This window comes from Perca flavescens, chromosome 11 (assembly GCF_004354835.1).
Source record: "Perca flavescens isolate YP-PL-M2 chromosome 11, PFLA_1.0, whole genome shotgun sequence".
NCBI classification, from domain to species: Eukaryota; Metazoa; Chordata; class Actinopteri; order Perciformes; family Percidae; genus Perca; species Perca flavescens.
The window spans coordinates 22,398,663-22,422,061 of record NC_041341.1 but is presented as its reverse complement, the minus strand read 5'-3'; the positions used below and the strand labels follow the sequence as shown (position 1 = coordinate 22,422,061).

The 23,399-nt window shown below is 41.5% G+C and overlaps 1 protein-coding gene across 2 annotated transcripts in view; it reads left to right on the top strand.

Moving 5' to 3' along the window:
- Positions 1 to 22,816, top strand: part of galnt13 (polypeptide N-acetylgalactosaminyltransferase 13) — a 40,662-nt gene extending 17,846 nt beyond the window's left edge. For both annotated transcript variants that reach the window (XM_028590944.1, XM_028590943.1), the window contains exons 7-12: positions 4,023 to 4,140; positions 5,332 to 5,512; positions 6,996 to 7,135; positions 9,134 to 9,232; positions 11,199 to 11,333; positions 21,642 to 22,816. In XM_028590944.1, coding sequence (XP_028446745.1) covers positions 4,023 to 4,140; positions 5,332 to 5,512; positions 6,996 to 7,135; positions 9,134 to 9,232; positions 11,199 to 11,333; positions 21,642 to 21,782 — 814 coding nt within the window. In that variant the 3' untranslated portion in view covers positions 21,783 to 22,816. The remainder of the gene's footprint in view (positions 1 to 4,022; positions 4,141 to 5,331; positions 5,513 to 6,995; positions 7,136 to 9,133; positions 9,233 to 11,198; positions 11,334 to 21,641) is intronic.
- The last annotated feature ends 583 nt before the right edge of the window (positions 22,817 to 23,399 follow it).

The window sequence follows — 23,399 nt, the reverse complement described above, 5'->3', positions numbered from 1 at the left end:
AGTTAAGAAAATTGAACCCCTGCAGTGCGTTTAACGTAGACTCACGAAACTTGGTACACATATGTAACATGTCAAGATGTACAAAAAAGTTAATTAGAGCCATACCCTAAACCCAACAGGAAGTCCGCCATTTTGAATTAAATGTTCGAAATTAGTGTGATTTTGGCCATTTCCACATGTCGTACTTTAACGAACTCCTCCTAGAGATTTCATCCGATCAACTTCAAACTCGGTCTGTGCCATCTTAAGATGTTAAAGATGAAAAGTTGTTAAAAGAAAAACTTTTCGTCATAAGGCGTGGCTGTCCGTACCCGATCCGTTCCAACTGCACAATCCGTTCTGTGCGTGCGCAAGATGTTCGCGCATGCGCTGTGGTACGATGATTTACGACACTACCCGATCTGTTCCCACACTAGCCTCCACCGGGAAGCTAACGTTAGTTTAGCTAATAGGTAATTCACGTTAGTTTAGCTAATAGCTAATTTGGGCGGACCGCTAGCTGATTGTAGCGGTCTGCCGTCCGTCAGCCTCCACTGGGAAGCTAACGTTAGTTTAGCTAACAGCTAATTCGGCTAACCGCTAGCTGAGACAGCATGCAAACTTTTAAAAGACCCTCAAAATAAAACTTCAAAACAAACGTTAACATATATAACAGCTGTTACGTCAGTTCTACTTTACTTGTGCTCATTTAAAATACAATCACTCAATACTTGTCTTTATTGTTACTGTAAAGTCTTAATTTTGCTGTAGCCTGCTTTTCCCATTATGTTTGACTTAACGTTATTTTAGACTGAATCTAGCTGTCTGTTCTGCCTGCACGATCCGTTCTGCGCATGTGTTATTTGTCGGCTAGCGGTTAGCCGAATTAGCCGTTAGCTAAACTAACATTAGCTTGGGTTGAGGCTAGCGTGGAACAGATCGGGCAGGTCGTAAAACAGTATTATCATCTGCGCATGCGTGAACATCTTGCGCATGCGCAGAACGGATTGTGCAGGTGGAACGGATCGGGTACTGACAGTGGCCGTGGCAGGGCGGCCATTTTGTGCGTTTTTGTCACCAAACAGGAAGTGGGTGTAACTCGAGTGTACGTTGTCCGATTACCTCAAAACTTTTCAGGATTCATAAGAGTCCAACCCTGAGGACAAATAAAGGCCAATATTTACTTAAAGTCATAGCGCCCCCTAGTGGCAACAGGAAGTAGGCGTAAAAGTCAAGGTGCTATACTTTAACGAACTCCTCCTAAAGATTTCATCCGATGGACTTCACACTTGGTCTGTACCATCCCAACACCTTAACAATGAAAAGTTATTAAAAGATATTTTCGTTAGACGGTGTGGGCGTGGCGTGGCGGCCAGTGGTTAGCGATGAACAAAGAAGTTGTTGTAACTTGAGTGTACGTTGTCGTATCTGCCCGAAATTTCTCACGATTGACAAGGGTCCAGGCCTGAGGACACCTACAGGCCAAAGTTGACTTTTGGTCATAGCGCCCCCCGCTGGCAACATGAAATGTGCCTTATATGACAAACATCATCCGATTTGCATGAAACTCAGAATGTGTGGTCTACGTGTGATACTGAGCCGCCCCCTATAATATGGCCACGCCCACTTACTCAGGCCACGCCCCCGTTTTGAAAGAATTTTTTTTATTCATTGTGCACCACTGTTTAAGGTAGAGTCTTGTGTGAGGTGTCATTGAACTCAGCAGAGAGTTTCTTCTTTATTGGTGATGGTTTGGCCCGCCCCCTATGCATAAGCCACGCCCCCTTTCATAACATTTGAACCGTTTAAGGTATACCCTTGTGTGAGGTATCATTGAACTCAGCAGAGACTTTCTTCTTCATTGGTGTCTGTGCCCAGTCGCTGTCTAATTTCTCTCTGTCTTCAGTTAGATCAAGGCTAATACATCATGCTGTCACCATCCTCCTAGAGATTTCATCCGATCAACTTCAAACTCGGTCTGTGCCATCTTAAGATGTTAAAGATGAAAAGTTGTTAAAAGAAAAACTTTTCGTCATAAGGCGTGGCTGTCCGTACCCGATCCGTTCCAACTGCACAATCCGTTCTGTGCGTGCGCAAGATGTTCGCGCATGCGCTGTGGTACGATGATTTACGACACTACCCGATCTGTTCCCACACTAGCCTCCACCGGGAAGCTAACGTTAGTTTAGCTAATAGGTAATTCACGTTAGTTTAGCTAATAGCTAATTTGGGCGGACCGCTAGCTGATTGTAGCGGTCTGCCGTCCGTCAGCCTCCACTGGGAAGCTAACGTTAGTTTAGCTAACAGCTAATTCGGCTAACCGCTAGCTGAGACAGCATGCAAACTTTTAAAAGACCCTCAAAATAAAACTTCAAAACAAACGTTGACATATATAACAGCTGTTACGTCAGTTCTACTTTACTTGTGCTCATTTAAAATACAATCACTCAATACTTGTCTTTATTGTTACTGTAAAGTCTTAATTTTGCTGTAGCCTGCTTTTCCCATTATGTTTGACTTAACGTTATTTTAGACTGAATCTAGCTGTCCGTTCTGCCTGCACGATCCGTTCTGCGCATGTGTTATTTGTCGGCTAGCGGTTAGCCGAATTAGCCGTTAGCTAAACTAACATTAGCTTGGGTTGAGGCTAGCGTGGAACAGATCGGGCAGGTCGTAAAACAGTATTATCATCTGCGCATGCGTGAACATCTTGCGCATGCGCAGAACGGATTGTGCAGGTGGAACGGATCGGGTACTGACAGTGGCCGTGGCAGGGCGGCCATTTTGTGCGTTTTGCCGCCGAAACAGGAAGTGGGTGTAACTCGAGTGTACGTTGTCCGATTACCTCAAAACTTTTCAGGATTCATAAGAGTCCAACCCTGAGGACAAATAAAGGCCAATATTTACTTAAAGTCATAGCGCCCCCTAGTGGCAACAGGAAGTAGGCGTAAAAGTCAAGGTGCTATACTTTAACGAACTCCTCCTAAAGATTTCATCCGATGGACTTCACACTTGGTCTGTACCATCCCAACACCTTAACAATGAAAAGTTATTAAAAGATATTTTCGTTAGACGGTGTGGGCGTGGCGTGGCGGCCAGTGGTTAGCGATGAACAAAGAAGTTGTTGTAACTTGAGTGTACGTTGTCGTATCTGCCCGAAATTTCTCACGATTGACAAGGGTCCAGGCCTGAGGACACCTACAGGCCAAAGTTGACTTTTGGTCATAGCGCCCCCCGCTGGCAACATGAAATGTGCCTTATATGACAAACATCATCCGATTTGCATGAAACTCAGAATGTGTGGTCTACGTGTGATACTGAGCCGCCCCCTATAATATGGCCACGCCCACTTACTCAGGCCACGCCCCCGTGAATAATTTTTTTTATTCATTGTGCACCACTGTTTAAGGTAGAGTCTTGTGTGAGGTGTCATTGAACTCAGCAGAGAGTTTCTTCTTTATTGGTGATGGTTTGGCCCGCCCCCTATGCATAAGCCACGCCCCCTTTCATAACATTTGAACCGTTTAAGGTATACACTTGTGTGAGGTATCATTGAACTCAGCAGAGACTTTCTTCTTCATTGGTGATGGTTTGGCCCGCCCCCTATGTTTAAGCTACGCCCCCTTTCATACATGCTGACCCATTTAAGGAAGAGTCTTGTGTGAGGTATCATTCATCTCAGCAGAGGCTTCATTTTTAATTGGTGATGGTTGGACCCGCCCCCTATGCTTTAGCCACGCCCCCTTTCACAGCTAATGAACTGTATGATGTAGAGTCTTGTGTGAGGTATCGTTGAACTTGGCGGGGAGTTCCCTTTTCATTGGTGACGGTTTGTGGCGTCTGAGTGCCGCGCGAATGCACGGTCGCAAGGAGCGGAGTCCGCCGGTAACCCCGACGCGCGCAGAGGCGCGAGGGCCCGTCCATCGCTGCTTGCAGCTTTAATTATTGTTATATCCGTTCCTCAGAGCTACACTATAGTACTAATAAATACAACAAGAAGAGATGCATTATTGCAAAAAGGATTTTTTTGGCTTTTCTTGCAGGACTCCCACCATGGCAGGAGGATTATTCTCCATAGACAAAACATACTTTGAAGAAATAGGAAGCTACGATCCAGGGATGGATATCTGGGGCGGAGAGAACCTGGAAATGTCTTTTCGAGTGAGTGACAGACCAGCGAGGATGCTATCTCGATGCTATCATGTCACCAGAGTTGGTTGATATCAACGGGTATATGCCATCTCCCTTTATTGTGTCAATGTTTCCCTTACTTGCATCTTTTCCTTGAATCATTCCAACTTCTACTTAAGATTCAAGGGAGAGATGCAAAGAAAGATGAATCATGGAAATAAAAGTTTAGTGAAATGAGATGTCCTTACCTCTCCAAAATCCACATTCTGATTCAAATGTCTCTTAATGTTTAGAGGGAGAAAAGGAAAAGAGGTTATTAATAGCTCACATCAAATTGCACATTGAGTGATCTGCAGCTTCACTCGTGACTGAATGGAGATTACATTGGTAGACTATAAAATGTGTTTATTGCTACAGGCAGCTACACTGGAAATCCAGAGTTCTCACGAGAGCACAATTTGAATTTGCTCAGCGAGTCACTCTGGCAATGAGAAATGATGCTCATTACCCATGCCCTTGGAGCCGAGCTGCACCAATCACAGTGTATCTGATATAAGCGGGCCAGAGGCGAGCTAAACAGATGAGGACGAATCAAATCGATCAGTAAACATTGGTCGTAGTGTTATCCAATTGCGTGCAGTGATATTTTCAAATGCATGCTTGTGCCGCCATTTTCATTACTCCTAGCCAGACCCTTAATCTTTCGAATTTGGGTCTGGATTTCCAGGCTAACAGGCAGCAGTGACATGGGGAAAATAAAGTCCAGGCTTAAGACCACCTCCTGCTCTCTTGGACTATAAGATGCAGGTTAAAAGGGAAATGAGAGATTTTAAAAAGAAACCTCTTAATGAATGATGAAACACAAGAAGAGCATAAAAGTTGTCTTATGCTTTCTTTCTTAGGTCTCCGGTCTACAGTTGACACACGTCCACTGTCATAGCTAGATGTTGTATAAGAAAACACAAAATCTAGATATTGGGGAATAATATGGTCTCTTGCTGAAGCCTCCTCCTGGAAACCTTCTTGCTTTCAGAATTAAAAACATTTTATTGTTCTTATTGATGACCGATTTGATTCAATTTCTGTGTTACCTCAAGGTGAGGAACGATCAAATAAGGGAACTGGCATTAACCAACTGTTGTATCAGTTTTGTATTGACTGTATTTGTCTGCTTTCATGCCACGGTATATATAAAGCTACATTGTGTGCATGTGTCTGCAGATCTGGCAGTGCGGTGGCTCGTTGGAAATTGTAACATGTTCGCACGTGGGCCATGTTTTCCGGAAGGCCACCCCGTACAGTTTCCCCGGAGGAACGGGCCAAGTCATCAGCAAGAACAACAGGCGCCTGGCTGAAGTTTGGATGGATGATTTCAAAGATTTCTTCTATATCATATCACCAGGTACAGAGCTGCAGGGCCACTGCATCTCTCTGCCACTGGAATAGAAGCGTCACATGTGGACGACTTGGCTAAAATGGCATATGGATTCTGCATGTTTTAAAAGTTTCAGGGAATGTGTAGTTCAGTCAGGGATTTGATAGATGTTTTATTCATTGCGCACCACCGTTCAAAAGCAGATATGAACAATCCTCATTCCCAGTGCTCGCTGATATTACATTTAGCAAATTAGTGTGAAAAGGAAAGACTTGTCTGCTCTCTTTTATTCTTTCATTTTCTTGCCATGGTACGTTTTATCTTGCTCATTAAAAATTTATATTTCTCCTTTTACTCACTCCCCTTCGGCTCACATTGGAATTGAATGCTGCTTTTGTCATCTCCAAACTGGGATTAATTAATTCCTAATTTCAGACGCATTTCTTAAGTGCTCCTCTAACATTGAGTTCAGAAATTTGTCAAAGATGTTCTCCTCTCCAACATAGACTTCTCTCTGACAAAGCTCAAAGAGCTCAGGACAGTGCAGATTGAGAGATGAGTGCCCGTCCATCTGTCGACTTAGTAATGTGATTACTCTTTAGCAGACATCCGTGTCCCGTAAATCTCTGGTTAAGTGTTTTAGATGCCTGCCAACCTATAGGGATCATCGTTGTCTGCTGATTTTATGGCTCAAATTATGTCCTTCTCCTCCACACAGTTGTGCAGGATTCTCAGGTCCTACACGTGTGCAGACGGAGCCACGGTTGTGATAGATAAGTCTTTCAGTGTATTGTGGCCCCACAATGGCCGTCTATTCCTCCAGAACGTTAAGGAGAATGATCTGGGCCACGCTGCTGCCAGACCTCACTTATTGGCACAGAGAAAGACAGTATGTTGCTCAGGCTGAGTTTGGTAGTGGCATCTAGTGATCCTATTTAAAGTGCATCTCCCTCCTCGTCCCTTTTCTGCACTGGTGATTTCAAGATCAAAGAGACTATTCATCATCTGCAACATGTGATGCTCAGGCCCTACAGAGAGAGAGGGAGAAGAAGGGGACATAGAGAGCCAGGGGAGGAAGAGTGGCCTTCAGCTCTTAGCTTTTATCTGCCAATTTGAGATATTTTTTTTATTTCACAGATTAAAGTGTAAGACGTGATTGGTGTTGCAGAAGGTGCTGTTTGCATTGTCTGGCTGGTGTTTGATAGATAAATACACAACGCCGTACTAGGTCTTACATGTTGGCTGGTTTTGAATCATGTATACTATTATACTATTTATAAATACACTGTGTGTATAAATGGGATTTAACTTTTAAAGTTTCCTTACATTCCCTCTTTGCAGAAATGAAGTGATTTATGTGTTACTTAATAGAAAATCCATAAATGGTCCCTCTGGTGTTTAATGTTGGTGGTGCAGGAAAACAGAACTGTGCTTCAAAAAATGTAAATACTGACTGAAACTGTGGAGTGGTACATATGTCTGAATCCTTGTCTTGGCATTTTGTCTGCAGGTGTGATGCGCGTGGACTACGGAGACGTTTCTTCCCGCAAAGACCTCCGCGAGGCCTTGAAGTGCAAACCGTTCTCCTGGTATCTGGAGAACATCTACCCAGACTCCCAGATCCCGAGAAGATACTACTCACTTGGTGAAGTATGAGCTTTCTCGTACTATAATCCCCCATAATGCAGCAGATGCAGACTGCCTCCCTCTGAATTCAGTCAGATACTGTACGTCCTTGTAGCTTGTAGGTTGTTTTCAGAAAGATACAATATCACTCGGAGATAAATCAGAAAATCTCAGGATCCAGGAAAGGCTGAACGAACCGAGATAAAACCAAACATCCAAAGCTGTTCGTATTGAACGTGAAGGGTAAACAAACAAGGGCATGTTCACGCAGTCAGTATTGATCCCACATGTTTACACAGTTCTGCTATGCATGCTGGGTAGCTGAGATAAGGCTCATATATACATTGTACACAGTCTCATGGCCCAGTTTTGTGTTGTACTAAGCAAGCATGAATGATTAAAGGCAGAAATAAGTGCATTTGAGTCCAACACTTTCTCTAAATCTCTGTAAATTGTTAACCAGCAAGTTGTGCTGTTTGTTATTAAAAGATGTATTCCCTCTTCTACAAATCTGAAAAAACAGAGGATATTTTTCATCAAATGATTATTTTAATAAGCAGAGATGGAGCATACAAAATAGTTTCTTAAGAAATGAGAAAGGGGATTGTGGGAACTGTGCGATAATTTGCAGCTAAATCGTGAGAATTCATGGTTAATTGTTTTAAGATAACAGAAGTTTGAGTTCCTTTTATTAGTTAGTTCCCCCTCACACAGAAAAGTTTTTAAGAGGCCTGAATTTGCCTCTTGATGCCCGTGGCTCTGTGTGCAGCATGGGGTAAAGTCATTCCTGACATGCAGTGCTCTGTCTGTACGAAAGATGGGAGCCATTTAAAAGTAATGTCAGTTGAAGAACTGGTGAAATAGGTTGTAATCCTGCAGCATTCATAGAGCTGAGGAGGAGAAGATTGTTTCATTTGTGCTGCTCTGCTTTACTGCAAGCGGATTCTCTCTCTTTTACCACTGCAGCGCCTCAGCTCCAGTCTTCCTCTACACCAGACCTCTCCCGACTGATTCTCATCCTCCATAACACATAGTCAGCCCTTCTTTAACGGCTGGAACCATTAGGTTTTATATCACTGAACACCATTCTGTTCCTGCATGATAGACATATTAGGCAACATATAGAGCCAGCTGAGCTTTAGCTCTGTGGAAGCATTAGTTCATTAGAAAGCTGAGTTGACTGTGAAGTCAGTCAGGCTGTGCAGTCAGATCACTTATCCAGCTGTAAAAGTGAAGATAATGTGTGCAATATGGATAACTTTGTGACGTGATATCTGTTATATAGAGAAGGATTTAGTTAATTAATCATTTTACATATAAAATGTCTAAAAATAAATAAATAAAAAATAAAATAAAAGGGAAAAATGCCTGCTATAATTTCATCTTCAAATGTCTTCTTTGTTGGACCAACAGTCCAAAGCCCAAATATATTCAGTTTATAATGATATATGACAAAGCCTCAAATTAAAGAAATTAGAATTGTCAAATATTTGGCATGTTTACTTATAAAATGACAAGCAATTATTGGCTTATCGAAATAGTTGCCGATTAATATTCTGTCGATCGACATGGTGATAAACATGCATTTTTCATGATTGCAGTTTGGAAATGAATCGCTAGTCACTAAACTTTGTCTAAAATAGTCTGTGATGACTACTGTAAATGTCAGTTTTGTCTGACATGTAAGGTTTCTACAACCACAAAGCTGTGACTTGTAAAGACAAAGAAACAAAGAAAAGAGAGGCTGGGACCAAAACATGATATATAATATAAAATCTGAGTGTAACACTAAAAGTTCCCTGGATACTAAAACTTCAACAGTAGCAATAAAAAGAAGAAAGTAATGAACACTAAGAGAAAAAGATGATTATTTTTTAATGAGACACTTGAGCAGGACTTGACTGGCTTCTGTTTGGTTAAGTTGCTAATAAGTATGAAATTAGCCTACTGCATCTAGAGACGGAAAGTTAATTTCAAATTAGAGTTAAATTAACTTATGTAATTTTTTCTTCCTGCCTGTAGATCAGAAATGTTGAGACCAACCAGTGCGTGGATAACATGGGAAGAAAAGAGAATGAGAAAGTTGGCTTTTTCAACTGTCACGGCATGGGTGGAAACCAGGTGAGGGGAAAAGTAACACTTAATACATATAATATTTACTGGTTGTAATCTGGATTCTGTTTTTAAAAGTATCTACACACAATGTGCTATGAACACTAACTGGAAACTTTTCAAGGTATTTTGTGTTGTAAGTGGAATGTAGAATAAATCTCTTTTAGATTAACTTTGAACAAGCCGAGCCTTTGATTCTTCTTTATCCTCGATACATGAGCTTTGGGATTTCTTTTTCCCTGGAAAGCTTGAGCTCAATCAGGTTGGACGCAAAGTGTGTGTGAATTGCCAACTTTTAAGTCAATCCACAGATTTTCAATACAATTCAAGTTTGTTTTTTTTGCCAAGTTTTTCTTTCTCGTTTGTAAAGTCCTTTGTTGATTTGGCTCCATGCTGTGGGTCATTGCGAAGTCTTTGGCATTTTAGGATGGTGTGTGCCAAGAATTTGATTGTACTTTGGTGTAATTATTGTTCCTGCTGTCCTTGCATATTGTGTGTAGCTGCACTGCATGACACACCCTGAATTGACAGAAGGACATGGAAAAGGGGGTAGAAAGCACTAAAACTGTGCTAATGTTGTACAGTAAATTATATACATGTAAATCAGGGTTGGCACCACAAAAACTAGGGATCGACCGATTGTTTTTCAAGGCCGGTACCGATTTATTAGTAGTTAATGAAACCGATGAAAATTTTAATCTTTAAAGCAACACCAAAGATTCTTTTGTACCATTTTAAATTAATGTTTCCAAAATGGTTTCAGTGGTTCATCAACTCATAACAGGGTGAACGGCACTTCTGCATTCTCTTTGCGGCCCTCTATCGGCTATAACCGCACTAAGCAAGTTTGCCAGATCGGGTAGCGGATCTGTAGTTCAAATGAGACCTAATGAGACATATGACAGCGGTAATGGACAATTCCGCTTCCAACATGTAGGGGGACCGAAGAGGAAAAGTGCTTTGGTGATGCTATAAAGAGGCGTTATGCAGTTTTGGCCATTTCTTTGCCGTTTTCTAGATTTTTGCTTGCAGGTTTCTCTATAGAGCTCCCATTACGGCTTCGGAATAGATATTTGGCAGCTCCTATGTTTACTTGCGTCTAACTCCTCGCTCGGTCAGTCTGGCGTTTCCTCTTTCTCTGTTCCTCCGACAATGCTTTCCTAGCTTTCTGCTTCTTTTTTGCCGGCTCAGCCATGACATTAGTGTGAAAAACTCCATCGCTACCTTGTTAGCCAGTAACTGAATGGGCAGTGCCGTGAAGCAATTCGTTGCATCGCAAGACCTGATATCACGCGATACTTCCTAACGCTGAGGCCGGTGACTCGCCGGCCCAAAGTTGCAAGGGTGGTTTTTCAGCTCACAGGCGCTAGGGGGGAGCGAGATGACCACCCTTCAACTTGAAAAAAGTCCTATAACCATTCCAATGACTCCGAAGCTGTTCAGTTAAGGTACATTAAGCTTAAAAAAAACTGCATAGTCCCCCTTTAAAATTAAGATTTGGGAATTTTACAAACTCCAAAACAAAACTTTTTTTTAAAATGCTTTTAGCAATTATTTAATGAATGAGAAACTTTCAAAATAAAAGATCAGATAGTGTTGTGGGCGGGACATTAAGTCATACTCAGTGGTGAGTGAAACCAAAGAAGAGGGACAGACACAGAGCTGTAGCGCAGCCAAAATAGCGCACTTTTTAATTCATTAACTTTATCGGATATCGGGCAAATAAAACGTTGATACAGATAATCTTCAAACTGCCAAAAACGGCCCAATAATCAGCCAGGGCCGATAATAGGTCTATCCCTAACAAAAACCATGAAGACTGTAAATCAAAAATAAAATCACGGATAAATGTGTAAATTATTCACATATGCTCTCATTAAAGCCACTTTTCAGCACTATGATTGCATACATTTCTAGAAAGCTAAGCTAATGATGTTGATGCTTCTTCTTCTGATAGAGACGTCTTGTTTCCCAGGTGTTCTCTTACACGGCGGATAAAGAAATTAGGACAGATGACCTCTGTCTGGACGTCTCGCGCATCAACGGACCCGTCGTCATGCTCAAGTGTCACCACATGAAGGGCAATCAGATGTTCGAGTACGATGCCGAGGTAGGATTCATATTCCTCCAAAGCCGCCAAATAATCCACAACCTGGCTGCAATTGCAGGCGGACATTCTCTGCTTCCTGATGCCTTATGTTTGGAAAAATGACTTTGAAGAACCGCTGATTGATTGTTTTCCTGTGTGTCATTGGGGAGGATTTGGGTTGTGCAAAGTAGGAAAAGGAGTACCCGTTTGCTACCACCAGATGGTGCTGTGTGTCAGTTTTTTAGCAGCACAGAAGTTGAGTTGCTTTTTCCACCCCAAGCAGCTGAGTCTCTCCTCTCATGTTCTCTCCTTTCACTTAGTATGTTGGCAAGTGGGAATATGATTTTGAGGTAAGCTGTTCAAGTTGTCGTTCCTGAATATCGCCCCATAGTTTGAGTCTTTGAGTGTTGTGATTTATCCCATAACTCTGTGTAAGTGTCAGTGGTTATTAGAGTAGATGATTTATGGTTTATTATATTTTGGCAGAGGAGTGAAGTCAAATCTTTAATGTATTTTGATTCTTTAAAATTAATTATATTTATTTACTCATCACACAAAATTGAGCAAAGCAAATACAGTCAGTCGGGTACATGTATCTAAAACGAATGCAGTCTAATGCAACAGTCCTGCAAAAAAAAGTATGTTATGTTAGAGAGGTGTTGATTCAACTGCATGATGGAGTTTGGAGATAAATGGGCTGGCCAAAATTATAGAAACTCCTTCTAGTTTTAAAAACAAATATTAGCTGAATGACAAAGTAAAAAAACTGCAGAGGTTCATTTTACTTAATATTCCTGGTTATGCAAGCTGTTTTACAATATAAATATTCTATCAAACGCAGACACAGATGTTGCTGGCTCTTTAAACAGACACATGAATCTCATAGGAGAACGAAGATATTCTCCTCAAGCCCTGTTGACTCAAAACCTGAAGTACGTTAAGGATTATACAACACAAAAAGCATCTTTTACATTAACAATTTATGCATTTTCTTTTAAACCACTCGGAGACGGTTAGAAAAGACTGCACTGAATACAGGGCCCTATTTTAACGATCTGAAACGCAAGTATCAAACATGAAACGCAAGTAGCTTTGTGGGCGGATCCCAGGCGCTGTTGCTATTATAACGGCAGGATAAATGAGTCTTGCACCTGACGCAAATCTAAAATGGGTTGGTCTGAAGAAGCTAGGTGTGGTTTGGGCGTAACGTGCAATAAACCAATCAGAGCGTCATCTCACATTCCCTTTAAGAGCAGGCGCGCTTGTTCCATGGCGGATTGCTATTATGACGGCAGATTTGCCTGGCGCATCCGGGATGCGGCAAAGTAATAAATGCCCGTTTTGACCGGGTGGCGATGTTGCTGCGGCCTCTCGGGCGCATCTCCACAGTATGGAGAGGATTGCTGCAGCCATGGAGCGTGGGCCTCCAAACGCACCACCTGCTCCTGTTGTGCCCCTTCCTCATCCCCCAACTACATCTCTGTCCACCCGCAGGAGCGCATTGCCGCTCCCGGACCAGATCCCGCCGGAGTGTCCAATCCCTCTCTAATATTTCCTCATTTATGTCATCAACACATCCGTGATTCATGAAAATGTTATGTAAAACACAACAAGCCACAAAGAATGCTGCAACTTTTTGAGGACTGTACTGTGAAATGCCTCCTGATCTATCCAAACACCTGAAGCGCATTTTCAGCAATATTTTTCCTTGTAATTATGTATGGTTTGCAAAAATGGGAACTGCTGCGTCCGTGTAGATGAGAGAAGCAAGGTGTATGCGCGTGGTGCGCACGCTACATTATGGCCAAGCATGCACCCCTAAAATAGCATCTGAATAACACGCCACTGACTTTAGACTAGTGCCACTGACTTTAGACGAGGTTTTTCCTGGTCAGTGGCAGAATTGTTTTCTGAAACTGCAAAATAGCATCAGGGAACGTTTGCGCCTGAACACGACTCCTCTTTTCGCTGAACCGCCCCCGGGGGCGCAAATACATTCCCTAATTTACCAACGTGCGTCTGTGGAGAGAAAAGTCTGCTGTGCGTCGGGTGCAAAATAGGAATGATACATGCGTCTGTGTACAAAGGCAATTGCGTTAAGTGCAAGATACGGCCAGGGGTGGACAGTGTTATCTCTCAGTGATTGAGATGTCATATCGCTGACATGTAGATATGACATGTAGACAAGGTGAGGAAGCCTTGAGGCCTTTTCATCAAGCATGAAACAAACCCTAGGAGAAGTCCTTTCATTACACTTTGTTCTCTGGGTGCATTCTTAATATGGACAAATTGAATAATTCATAAACGAAGAGGACTGGTCTCTGTTGTAAACAGCATTGGGCTGTCAGTGGCCAAGGTTATTTTAAGCCCAAGTGTGATGGACAGGGACCGAATCCCGGGTGATTACAGTACCATTAACATTTCATCTGCTCAACAGTTTGCCTTTCACAGGAATACCTGACTCTTCCGTATTCCTGCTGTATTCATTCACAGCTGTGACAGACAGCCTTTCTTCTTTTTCACCTGCTCTGCTGTTTCAGCCAGAAATAAGCTGTGTTCACTCTGCTTTGTCAAACAGTCACTCATGAATATGCATTGTTACATACATTGAGGCAGTCAAACTTATTCCCCTAATCTTACTCACAGAGTTTAAGCTTAAATGGGAAAATCTGCCGAATTTATCCAGCTCTGCTTTTTACTTTGGTATATATGTGAAGTTTTGCATTAGTGTAGTAGAGACTAATGGTTTACTTACTGTATTTTTCCAGCGACAAAGATAGGTCAGCTATGTTTTTCAGTGTTATTTCATTCACAGCTGGAAAGTAGGGCTGTGCAATATATATCAATATTATATCGATATTGTGATATGAGACTAGGGGCCCTATCTTGCACCCAGCGCAATTGACTTTGTACACCGACGCATGTATCATTCCTATTTTGCATCTGACGCACAGCGGTAAAATAGGGAATGTATTTGCGCCCCCGGGGGCAGTTCAGCGAAAAGAGGAGTCGTGTTCAGGCGCAAAGTTCCCTGATGCTATTTTGCAGTTTCAGAAAACAATTCTGCCACTGACCAGGAAAAACCTGCTCTAAAATCAGTGGCGCTAGTCTAAAGTCAGTGGCGTGTTATTCAGATGCTATTTTAGGGGTGCATGCTTGGCCATAATGTAGCGTGCGCACAACGCGCATACACCGTGCTTCTCTCATCTACACAGACGCAGCGGTTCCCATTTTTGCAAACCATACATTCAAGGAAAAAATATTACTGAAAATGCCCTTCAGGTGTTTGAATAGGTCAGGAGGCATTTTACAGTACAGTCCTCAAAAAGTCGCAGCATTCTTTGTGGCTTGTTGTGTTTTACACAACATTTTCATGAATCATGGATGTGTTGATGACATAAATGAGGAAATATTAGAGGACTTAAGGAGACGTGATGTTGAATTACGGCGGGATTGGACACTTGAGGGTCCGGGAGTGGCAATGCACGATGTGCTCCTGATGGAGCGGGTGGACGGAGATGGGAGTGGGGGGAGGAGGAAGGGGCACAACAGGAGCAAGTACGTTTGGAGGCCCACGCTCCATGGATGCAGCAATCCTCTCCAGACTTGAGGAGATGCGTCCGAGAGGCCGCAGCAACATCGCCACCCGGTCAACACGGGCATTTATTACTTTGCCGCATCCCGGACAGCTCCCGCTGGCGTGCACCAGGCAAATCCGCCGTTATAATAGCAATCCGCTATGGAACAAGCGCACCTGCTCTTAAAGGGAATGTGAGATGACGCTCTGATTGGTTTATTGCACGTTACGCCCAAACCACACCTAGTTGCTTCAGACCAACCCATTTTAGATTTGCGTCGGGCGCAAGACTCATTTATCCTGCCGTTATAATAGCAACAGCACCTGAGATCCGCCCACAAAGTTACTTGAGTTTTGCGTTTCATACTTGCGTTTCAGATCGTTAAAATAGGGCCCTATATATCATCTTAGATTTTGAAGAATCGTAATATCGTTACATGGTAGGTTTAGTCTTTTCCTGGTTTTAAAGGCTGCATTACACTAGAGTTATGTAATTTTTTTTTTACTTACCAGACTGTTCTAGCTGTTCTATTATTTGCCTTTAACCACTTAGTCATTATATTATATTTATTTAAAATCTAAATGTGAAGATATTTTGTGAAAGCACCAATTACAACCTTACAATATCGTCGCAATATTGACATTGAGGTATTTGGTCAAAAATATTTTGATATCTGATTTTCTCCATATCGCCCAGCCCTACTGGTAAGGTGATTTGGAAAATGCAATCACATGGAAAAAAAAAAGTTTGAGTTCCTGCACACTGTGAGCACATCAAATTCACAATATGAAAAAACAACTTTACTAATATCGCCTTCACGTCATATGGGATGGATGGCAGAGATAGGAAAGATTCCCATGTTAATGACTTTGACTGTTCTGTGACAGAATTACACCATATCCATTTCATTTGGGTTTAATTATGTTGACAGTCTTTGGCCAATATTTGAAGCAACCATATTTGTTTTGTTATTAGGCACTTCCTTATTCGTAAGTGCCAAGTCGGCTATATATCGGAGATTTCCGAGTTTCTCCAGTTGTAATTAAAACTTGATAGTTGACGTGAATGCTATTTACACTCGGAAACTCTTAATTGAAATAACCCTGATATGACATTAATGCGGCATAAAGCCACACGTTGTATCAACCAATCAAAAAAGGGAAGCAAATATCAAAACATCTGAGCCAAATTTCACCTCAATTACCACATCAATAATTAATAAAAACATCCTTAAAATAAGACAAACCATATATGTCAAAATCCATACAATACAAAAATAAATGTAATTTTCATTCTGCAAAACATTAAATGGGTGATATCAACAAACAAAGGTTAAAGGGGGGGTAAAGGAGGCTGATCAGACAATAACCACTAACCAACAATAAAAAAAATTGCTGTGCATTGCCTATCTAATCTTTTATAGTATAAACAAGAAATTAGATTTTACTATTTATATCTGTATTGTACAAATTTTGAAATACTTTGTGCAATGTTAATGTCTTATTTTAAGGCTATGGTGATCAAATTTGTACGTGGTATTTCAGGTGGAATTTGGCTCAGATGTTTTGATATGTGCTTTCCCTTTTTGATTGGTTGTGACATCCTGTGGCTTTAACGTTTTTTTTTTTTTTTTTTTTTTTTTTTTTTACTGTGAATTTGATACCTAACACATGTCCATGATCTCTCATAAACTCAGTGTTGACAGTATAGTATGCCGGAATTAAGTTGCACCTTAAATAAACAACACACCTTTTTCTATTTAAATTCACTGTCATTGAAAACAATCACCTCATATTAAAATGGAAAAGTTGGCCGTGAAGAACAGATGGATTAATTTAACAATAACCGATTGACTGACTCTTGGACTTACCTTCACCACCATCTGTTCCTTTCAATCCTGGCTCGCTGCAGAAGCACACCTTCCTCCACATCATCACCCAATCATGTCTGACCATCAACCGTCTGGAGGACGGCACCTACGGCCCCACAGTGGAGTACTGTGACAACAGTCCCTTACAGGCCTGGGTCCTCCACAACTACACACGTGTGGACGTCGCAAGACGCTTTTACTTCAGTCCCACTGATTATTCACTCTAAGCTGTAGGGTCTGAGGTGAGCAGGTTAGTACAACTAGGCTGAGAGTAGAAGCTGGTGGTCATTTTAGCTGCTGTGTAGTGGTTGTTAGAAGTAGATTAGTTTGACCTGTTGGGGCTTTATTAGGCACCTACTGTATGTAGCTGATTGTTGTGTCTGTCTGTTTTTTAAGAGGACTTTTTATTTTCTTCTTTTTGTCAGGGCAGATGAATGCAGAGCTTGTTGTTATAATGTTGATCTTTTAGGTATTAGTCAGAATGTGCATGCAAATTGTTTTAGGAAGCATTAAGTAGCTTTTACCGGTGACCTTTCAGTGAGAACGTATGACGACAGGGGCAGAGGCACATCAAGCAATGACAGATGTCCCATCAAGACAGATCTGTGTATAAGATGCTATATGCAAGACCTTTAGCTAGTCTTCATGCTAAATTAGATCTAATTTGACATTTATTTTCCAACATAAATATTTTATTTTGATGTGGAAATTCCCTGGCTGTCCCCTGGACTGCCTGCATTTGGGGAATGATGCCAGAGCTGGAGAGCGTGTTTATTTTTAGCTGAATATCTACGTGCATGGCTGATTGAAATGTGCTTACCATTGTTTAGTTCTTTTGAAGTGATCCTTCATTATGAACCTGCCTTTCATGTCCCTGGCCTCTCAGGCCACTCTCCTATGGGCCTGAAGCAGCTGTGTACACTGTGCCATGTACATATTGTAAAACCGGTGAATCCCAATTAACAGTGCTCTTCGTCACTCTGCCTTCTTATTTACATAGTTTTGTAAGGAACGTTTTTTGGCTCAGCATTTCTGTCTGTTTCAAGGTTGTTTTTTTTCCTGCTTTTTCCGGTCTGTCATTTTGTCTGTAGCCTATTCTGTTCTGCTGCGTTATATGGTGTTTGCGCCTCAGAGTCCTGCACTGTTGTATTTCTCAAAAAGCTTAAGAGCCATTTCATTGTCGCATGCCACAGTTTTTGTATACAAGCAGGGTAAATTGGGTAAGAAGCTCCCAGGGCTGCTGGTGTGTGTCAGAGTTGCGGCAGTAAAGTGACCTGCTGTTAGATGGCCTGATTTTCTGTTCACACTCAGAGGTCCTCGTGGTATAGCCAGCACCAGAGGAGAGCGCGTACACAAGAGCAGGGCACCATTAGAGCAAATGAGACTGTTGCCTGACTCTGCCTTGAGATAAAAGGAATCTGCTGTTTTTGTATTTCCCACAAAAAGCAGCCCAGCCCTCTGGATAACCAGAGTCAGCACAAGATCAGGTCAAACAGGTACTCTTGTCCCTTTCAGCAGGTCCACTGTGCTGCTTGGTGACAAAGAGGATAATGTTCCTCAGCCGAGGCTTACGGTTAGAAATGGTCCTCATTTAATTAGCTGGTCTCAGCTGTGCACACACTCTACGACTTTCTCCGGAGACGCTGGTTGGTTTGCTGGAAGGCTGAGATGGGAGTTTTCTCTGCCCCAAAGGGGGCATGAAATAATTATGAGCAAAGGACAAGACCTCTACGTTTCTAGTATTTTCATTAAATGTGGAATGGTTTTTCTACCCTCCGCCGTTATACTCCTCTTCTGTCATCTCTGCCACTAGAGTAGGTTTGGATCTTAGACTAAATATATTCTCGTTATTGGCTAAACCAGGTTCATATGATTTATAGATTAGATCTACCTCCAATTCAGAGAAGCTCCATGTACGAGTACCTTTTTTAAATTAAGTAATTTGCAAATTCTGCAAATCACTGAGTAAACATTTCTGATTTAATTTACCTATTCTTAAAACTAGCTGATTTTTTAATTATCTTTTTAACAAAGCAAGAAAATTAAAATGTCTGAAGTGTAGCGCTATCCCTTTTTGTTCTTGTCTTCAGTTTTTTGGCAGGTGGGTAAGGTTTATTGCCACCTGCTCTCTTTGTTCTTGAACTGTTTGAACAAACGTGCCCTGTAGTGTGGTCTGCAATGTGTATTTCAGGAGAGATGTATGTGTGTGCACTTCTCCGTATCCAGGCAGCGAATGTCAGGCACTTGTGTTTTATAGCTTAAGATCAAACATGGCCTGAGCCTGACCTCTGTGGGCTCATTAGTCTGAATATCCTCTGTCAACAGTCTGAGCACAATCTTGTTTTAATATAGAATTATCCCTCAACTGCAACTCAAGATAAATCATGTCAATGCTCATATTTGTATGTTGCATGCAGACTGTGGTTTGTAGATATTCACATGTATTTTTCTTTCATTTGTGCCGTTTAGTTTGAAAATGACTCCCAAGATAACTGGGTGCAGACTGGTAGAACTGAGGTTATCTCTAGTTTTGTGATCCTATATCTTGCAAGTTGCTTTATTTTTTTTAACAAAACAAATTATGTGTAATTTACAAACATTACAACACCTAATGGTGTCTTAGCGGCAGCTAGCATTTCATTTTTAACATACTGTAATTTAAGTGTATAAATGTAAGTTTCTCTCATGCCATTGTTTTCCTCTCTGCTTCTCCTCACAAACTAACTTTAGCTTCCCTACTTCTCTTCTACTTCTCTGCATGTGATCATTAGGACGAGAAGAGCAACTCAAGTGAGCAGCAAAATTGCGGAAGCGTGTTACTTCTGAAGGAATGAACATAAATGGTTAATCAAGGCTATTGAGAGCAGGGGTGGTGGTGGTGGTGGTGGGGGCGTGTTACCTCCTAGAGCCTTGGTGGCAGATAGCCTCCGATTTCTGTGGTACTTGCTCATGTGGTGCTTGAGTTCAGCTCATCACAACAGGCGTGTTGTCCAGTCTGGACATTTTAAAAGTGCTTGTTCTGTCTTTCATAGTTTATGTGATAGACGAGCAAACGGACAGAACTTGCAGAGGAGAGGGGACAATGTGGGAGTGGTGCAGGAGATACATTTGGGAGGACGTGGTATACTGCAGAGTAAACCCCAAAAATAACAGGACTGTTTGAGGTCAGCAGCATCGAAATCTAAATCTACCCTTAAATAATCATCTGAGGCAGTTAAGCCTATTTATTAACAATTAATTATATTGCTGAAATAGTTTGAGGATGAATTGATGTCAATCAGCTGAAGATGTTACTAATAATAACATTAACAATGGCTGAGTTTTATTCAAGTGTTCCAGTAAGCCTCTTTATCTTCTTTTAACCTTTCATTTCGATAAAATGACTCATGAGCTTATCATTCCTTATGCAAAGGAGAAATGACTGCCCATAATTTCTGTTTTGTTAATAATCACGGATTAGCATTAAGGTGTCAATTCACAACTGTACACAGGCCGGCTAAAGGCCTCTGGGAGGTGTCACTATATTAAATATAAAGTCTATAGATTGCATTGTATTGAATGAGGTTTAAACTAGTAAAGGAGCAATAATATTGATGTAGTAATTAATAAGTAGCATTACTTTTGTCACTAATGGTGTTTATTGGTCACTTTTACCAACGTTTGGGATTCACACAGAACCATTAGCTGTACATGGAAGTCATTTGAACAAACTACAGGAGAAACAAGAAAGTTTTTTTTGGGAAATATGGGTTTTCTCACAATGCATAAAAGCACCTGACACTGCAGTTCCCCCCCAGCTCTATTGAGATTTATAGCGCCTTTTATCTCATTGTTTTGGTTTTCTGGCCCGCAACAAAGTTAGTGACTAGCTGGCGAGCATATTGAAGCTATGAAGAGCCAGACATTTTCCTCAGGAGATGGTGGAGACCAAAAACAGAGCTTAAAGGAGAGTGAATATTGAACTTACTATTAACCTGGATGTTTAAATAGGCAACTGTTTGCTAACATGATCACCCTATTGACTTAAAAAGGATAATATGTCAGTGTTGTCTTCACAGCTTGTTTCTGCTGTGCACAAGTGGCCAAAACATCAGTTGTTGCAGGGTCAATATTAGAACATGTCTGTCATTTCAAGAGTTTAATATTTTAAGCTGCGTGGACATTTGGCCTCCTCCTACTGTAGTGTTCAGTCCCACAACCTGACTGCACCTCTGTGTCCAACTCCAAACTCCAACATTGAGCCAAAAGCAACAGAAATGATGAGCTGCAGACTGAGATGTTGATTGTCATTGGTATTGGCGCTACTAGCAACCATTTTATAGTCTGGCTATCACCAGACCAAGCTCAATCTTTTAAGATTGAACATTAATGTGTAATGAAATTAGTTATATTCTAGTCTTTATTGATTTTATTTTATTTTTTTTTTCATGCTTCTGGTGCTCAACAGTAGTTCACAAAGAAATCCTTCCTGTAAAATGGTCGTGAGGACAACAGTCTCCACACCGACGAGAGCCTCAATCCTCTGAGCAGTCTCAGTGCACATTGTGTTGTATAAGGGGCACGACTCACTTTTTCTCGACTAGAACATCCTGTTCTCTTGATGTGCCTATTGTTTTTCCCTGCTCCTGCTACAGTTACTGAGTGTAACAAGCTCAGGCCATATACTTGGGTCGGAATGTATTTTTGTAAAATGTGGGAAATCAATATTTGGAAGTGTGTCTGTGAAGGTTCATCTTAGTCACCCAGGTGGATTCAACTTTCTCCCGAGAAGAGTTTAAAATAACTCTCAAAACAGAAAAAAAATATGTATTGTGTGTGTTTGTACATTAATGTGTATACGTTTACATGTAATTGCCTGTGTTTTCGTCCTTCTCTCTCCAGCGACTCACCCTGCTGCATGTGAACAGCAACCAGTGTTTGGACAAGCCGTCTGAGGAGGACAAGATGGTCCCCACCTTGAGAGACTGCAACGGCAGCCGCGCTCAGCAGTGGCTGCTCCGTAACATGACCCTAAGCGTCTGATCCCTCGCCTCATCTCTCTCTCCCCCACCGCTCTATCCTCATCCTAACTGGTCCTGGCTCTCCACACCCTCGCCAGGTGGCTCTTACCACAGCACACCATACGCCTCTTCCTGTAACAGCCTGGCCAGCTAATACAGAGATCCAGGCAGCAGCGGCTTATCTTCCATTATGAAGGCCGTCTCTTTTTACAGCTCGCCACAGGTTTGAGAGAAGCTGCACCTGCCATTCGGGCGACACGACAAGGTGTGGCTTTGGGGACCTTGTCGTGTCCAAGCAGGGAGATCGGTGTGTGAGGTCTGTGCAAGGACAACATTGAAATCAAAGCACTCACACTGTGTCAGCCAGCTGCTAGCCGTGCATCCACTGTGCTGCTCAGACTGCCGCTTAGCTGCTGGACAAACCAAACAAATAAACAGAAGAGCATTTATAACAAGAATATTGCAAGGCATGTCTCTGCGATGGTCTGCAATCTAAAAACAAGACTGTTGTCATGACTGCTGCTCACCCTCTCTCCATATCAGTGTCTCAAGTACATTCAAATAACATTCAAAGTGATGCCGTTAACAGAGCCCGACCAATACTGGATCTGTGAAGCCGATACCGATATTTATATTTCAGGGTTAAAACATTTGATCTTTGGTTTTAAAGTCAAACTGAAATTTAAATTCTCATCACTTTTGGTGTAAGGAAATGTAAACTATAATGATATTTCAGCTGCTGTGTATATTTTTCCAATATTTAAAAAGATGATTAAACACTGCAGACATATTTGTAGAAACAGTGTCTAAGCTTGGAGCCTCTTGGTGGGCGTTTCTAACCCCAGATGGTGACTGACATTTGAGAGCCAGTGTTGCCCCGTCAACGTCCGTTCTGTAGTGCGCTGCTGACCGAGGAACGTCATTATCGTTTAATTATCTTTTTTTATAAGCCTTAATGATTTAAGCGGTCTGTAAAACCCATTTTTTTGGTAGTAAGAAACCAAATAAATACAAAATCAAAACAAACACAAAGGATATATATATATATATATATATATATATATATGTGTATGTATTAGAATTCCTCAAATTTGGCTATTAGAAAACATAATTTAGGCATTTACAAGTTTTACTTATCAGTTCTCTCTGATGGACAAACTATGTAATGGACACTCGATTTCTAAAATACCTCAAACGTATCTTTGGCATTTCTGTAACAGTTTCTTGTGAATGATCAGCTGACGTATAGGCAGATAATATATCTGTGATGAGTTGATCTGCCAATTTATTGGTCGGGCTCTAGTTGTTAAGGTGGATTTCTTGAGATGTTTGGTAACAAATATTATCCTGAATATTTCAAACCATTATATTAAAAACAAATTAATAGAGTGCAGCTATACCATCCTCCTGGATTAATCTCATAATGTTCCATATTAGTGAAACAGGAATTACAGTATGGAAGTGTGAGGCAGCTCTTTGGATCTGTACGGAAGTTTATTTATAACACGCTTTTTGAAGAAATGAAAGAAGTGTTTGCGGGAAAAGAAGAAGCAAGTAATCGAAACTCTGCCATTGATTTTAAATGAATGTAGGAGTTTTCCCTAAATGATTGACTGTGTTCAGAAATACTTTAACTGCA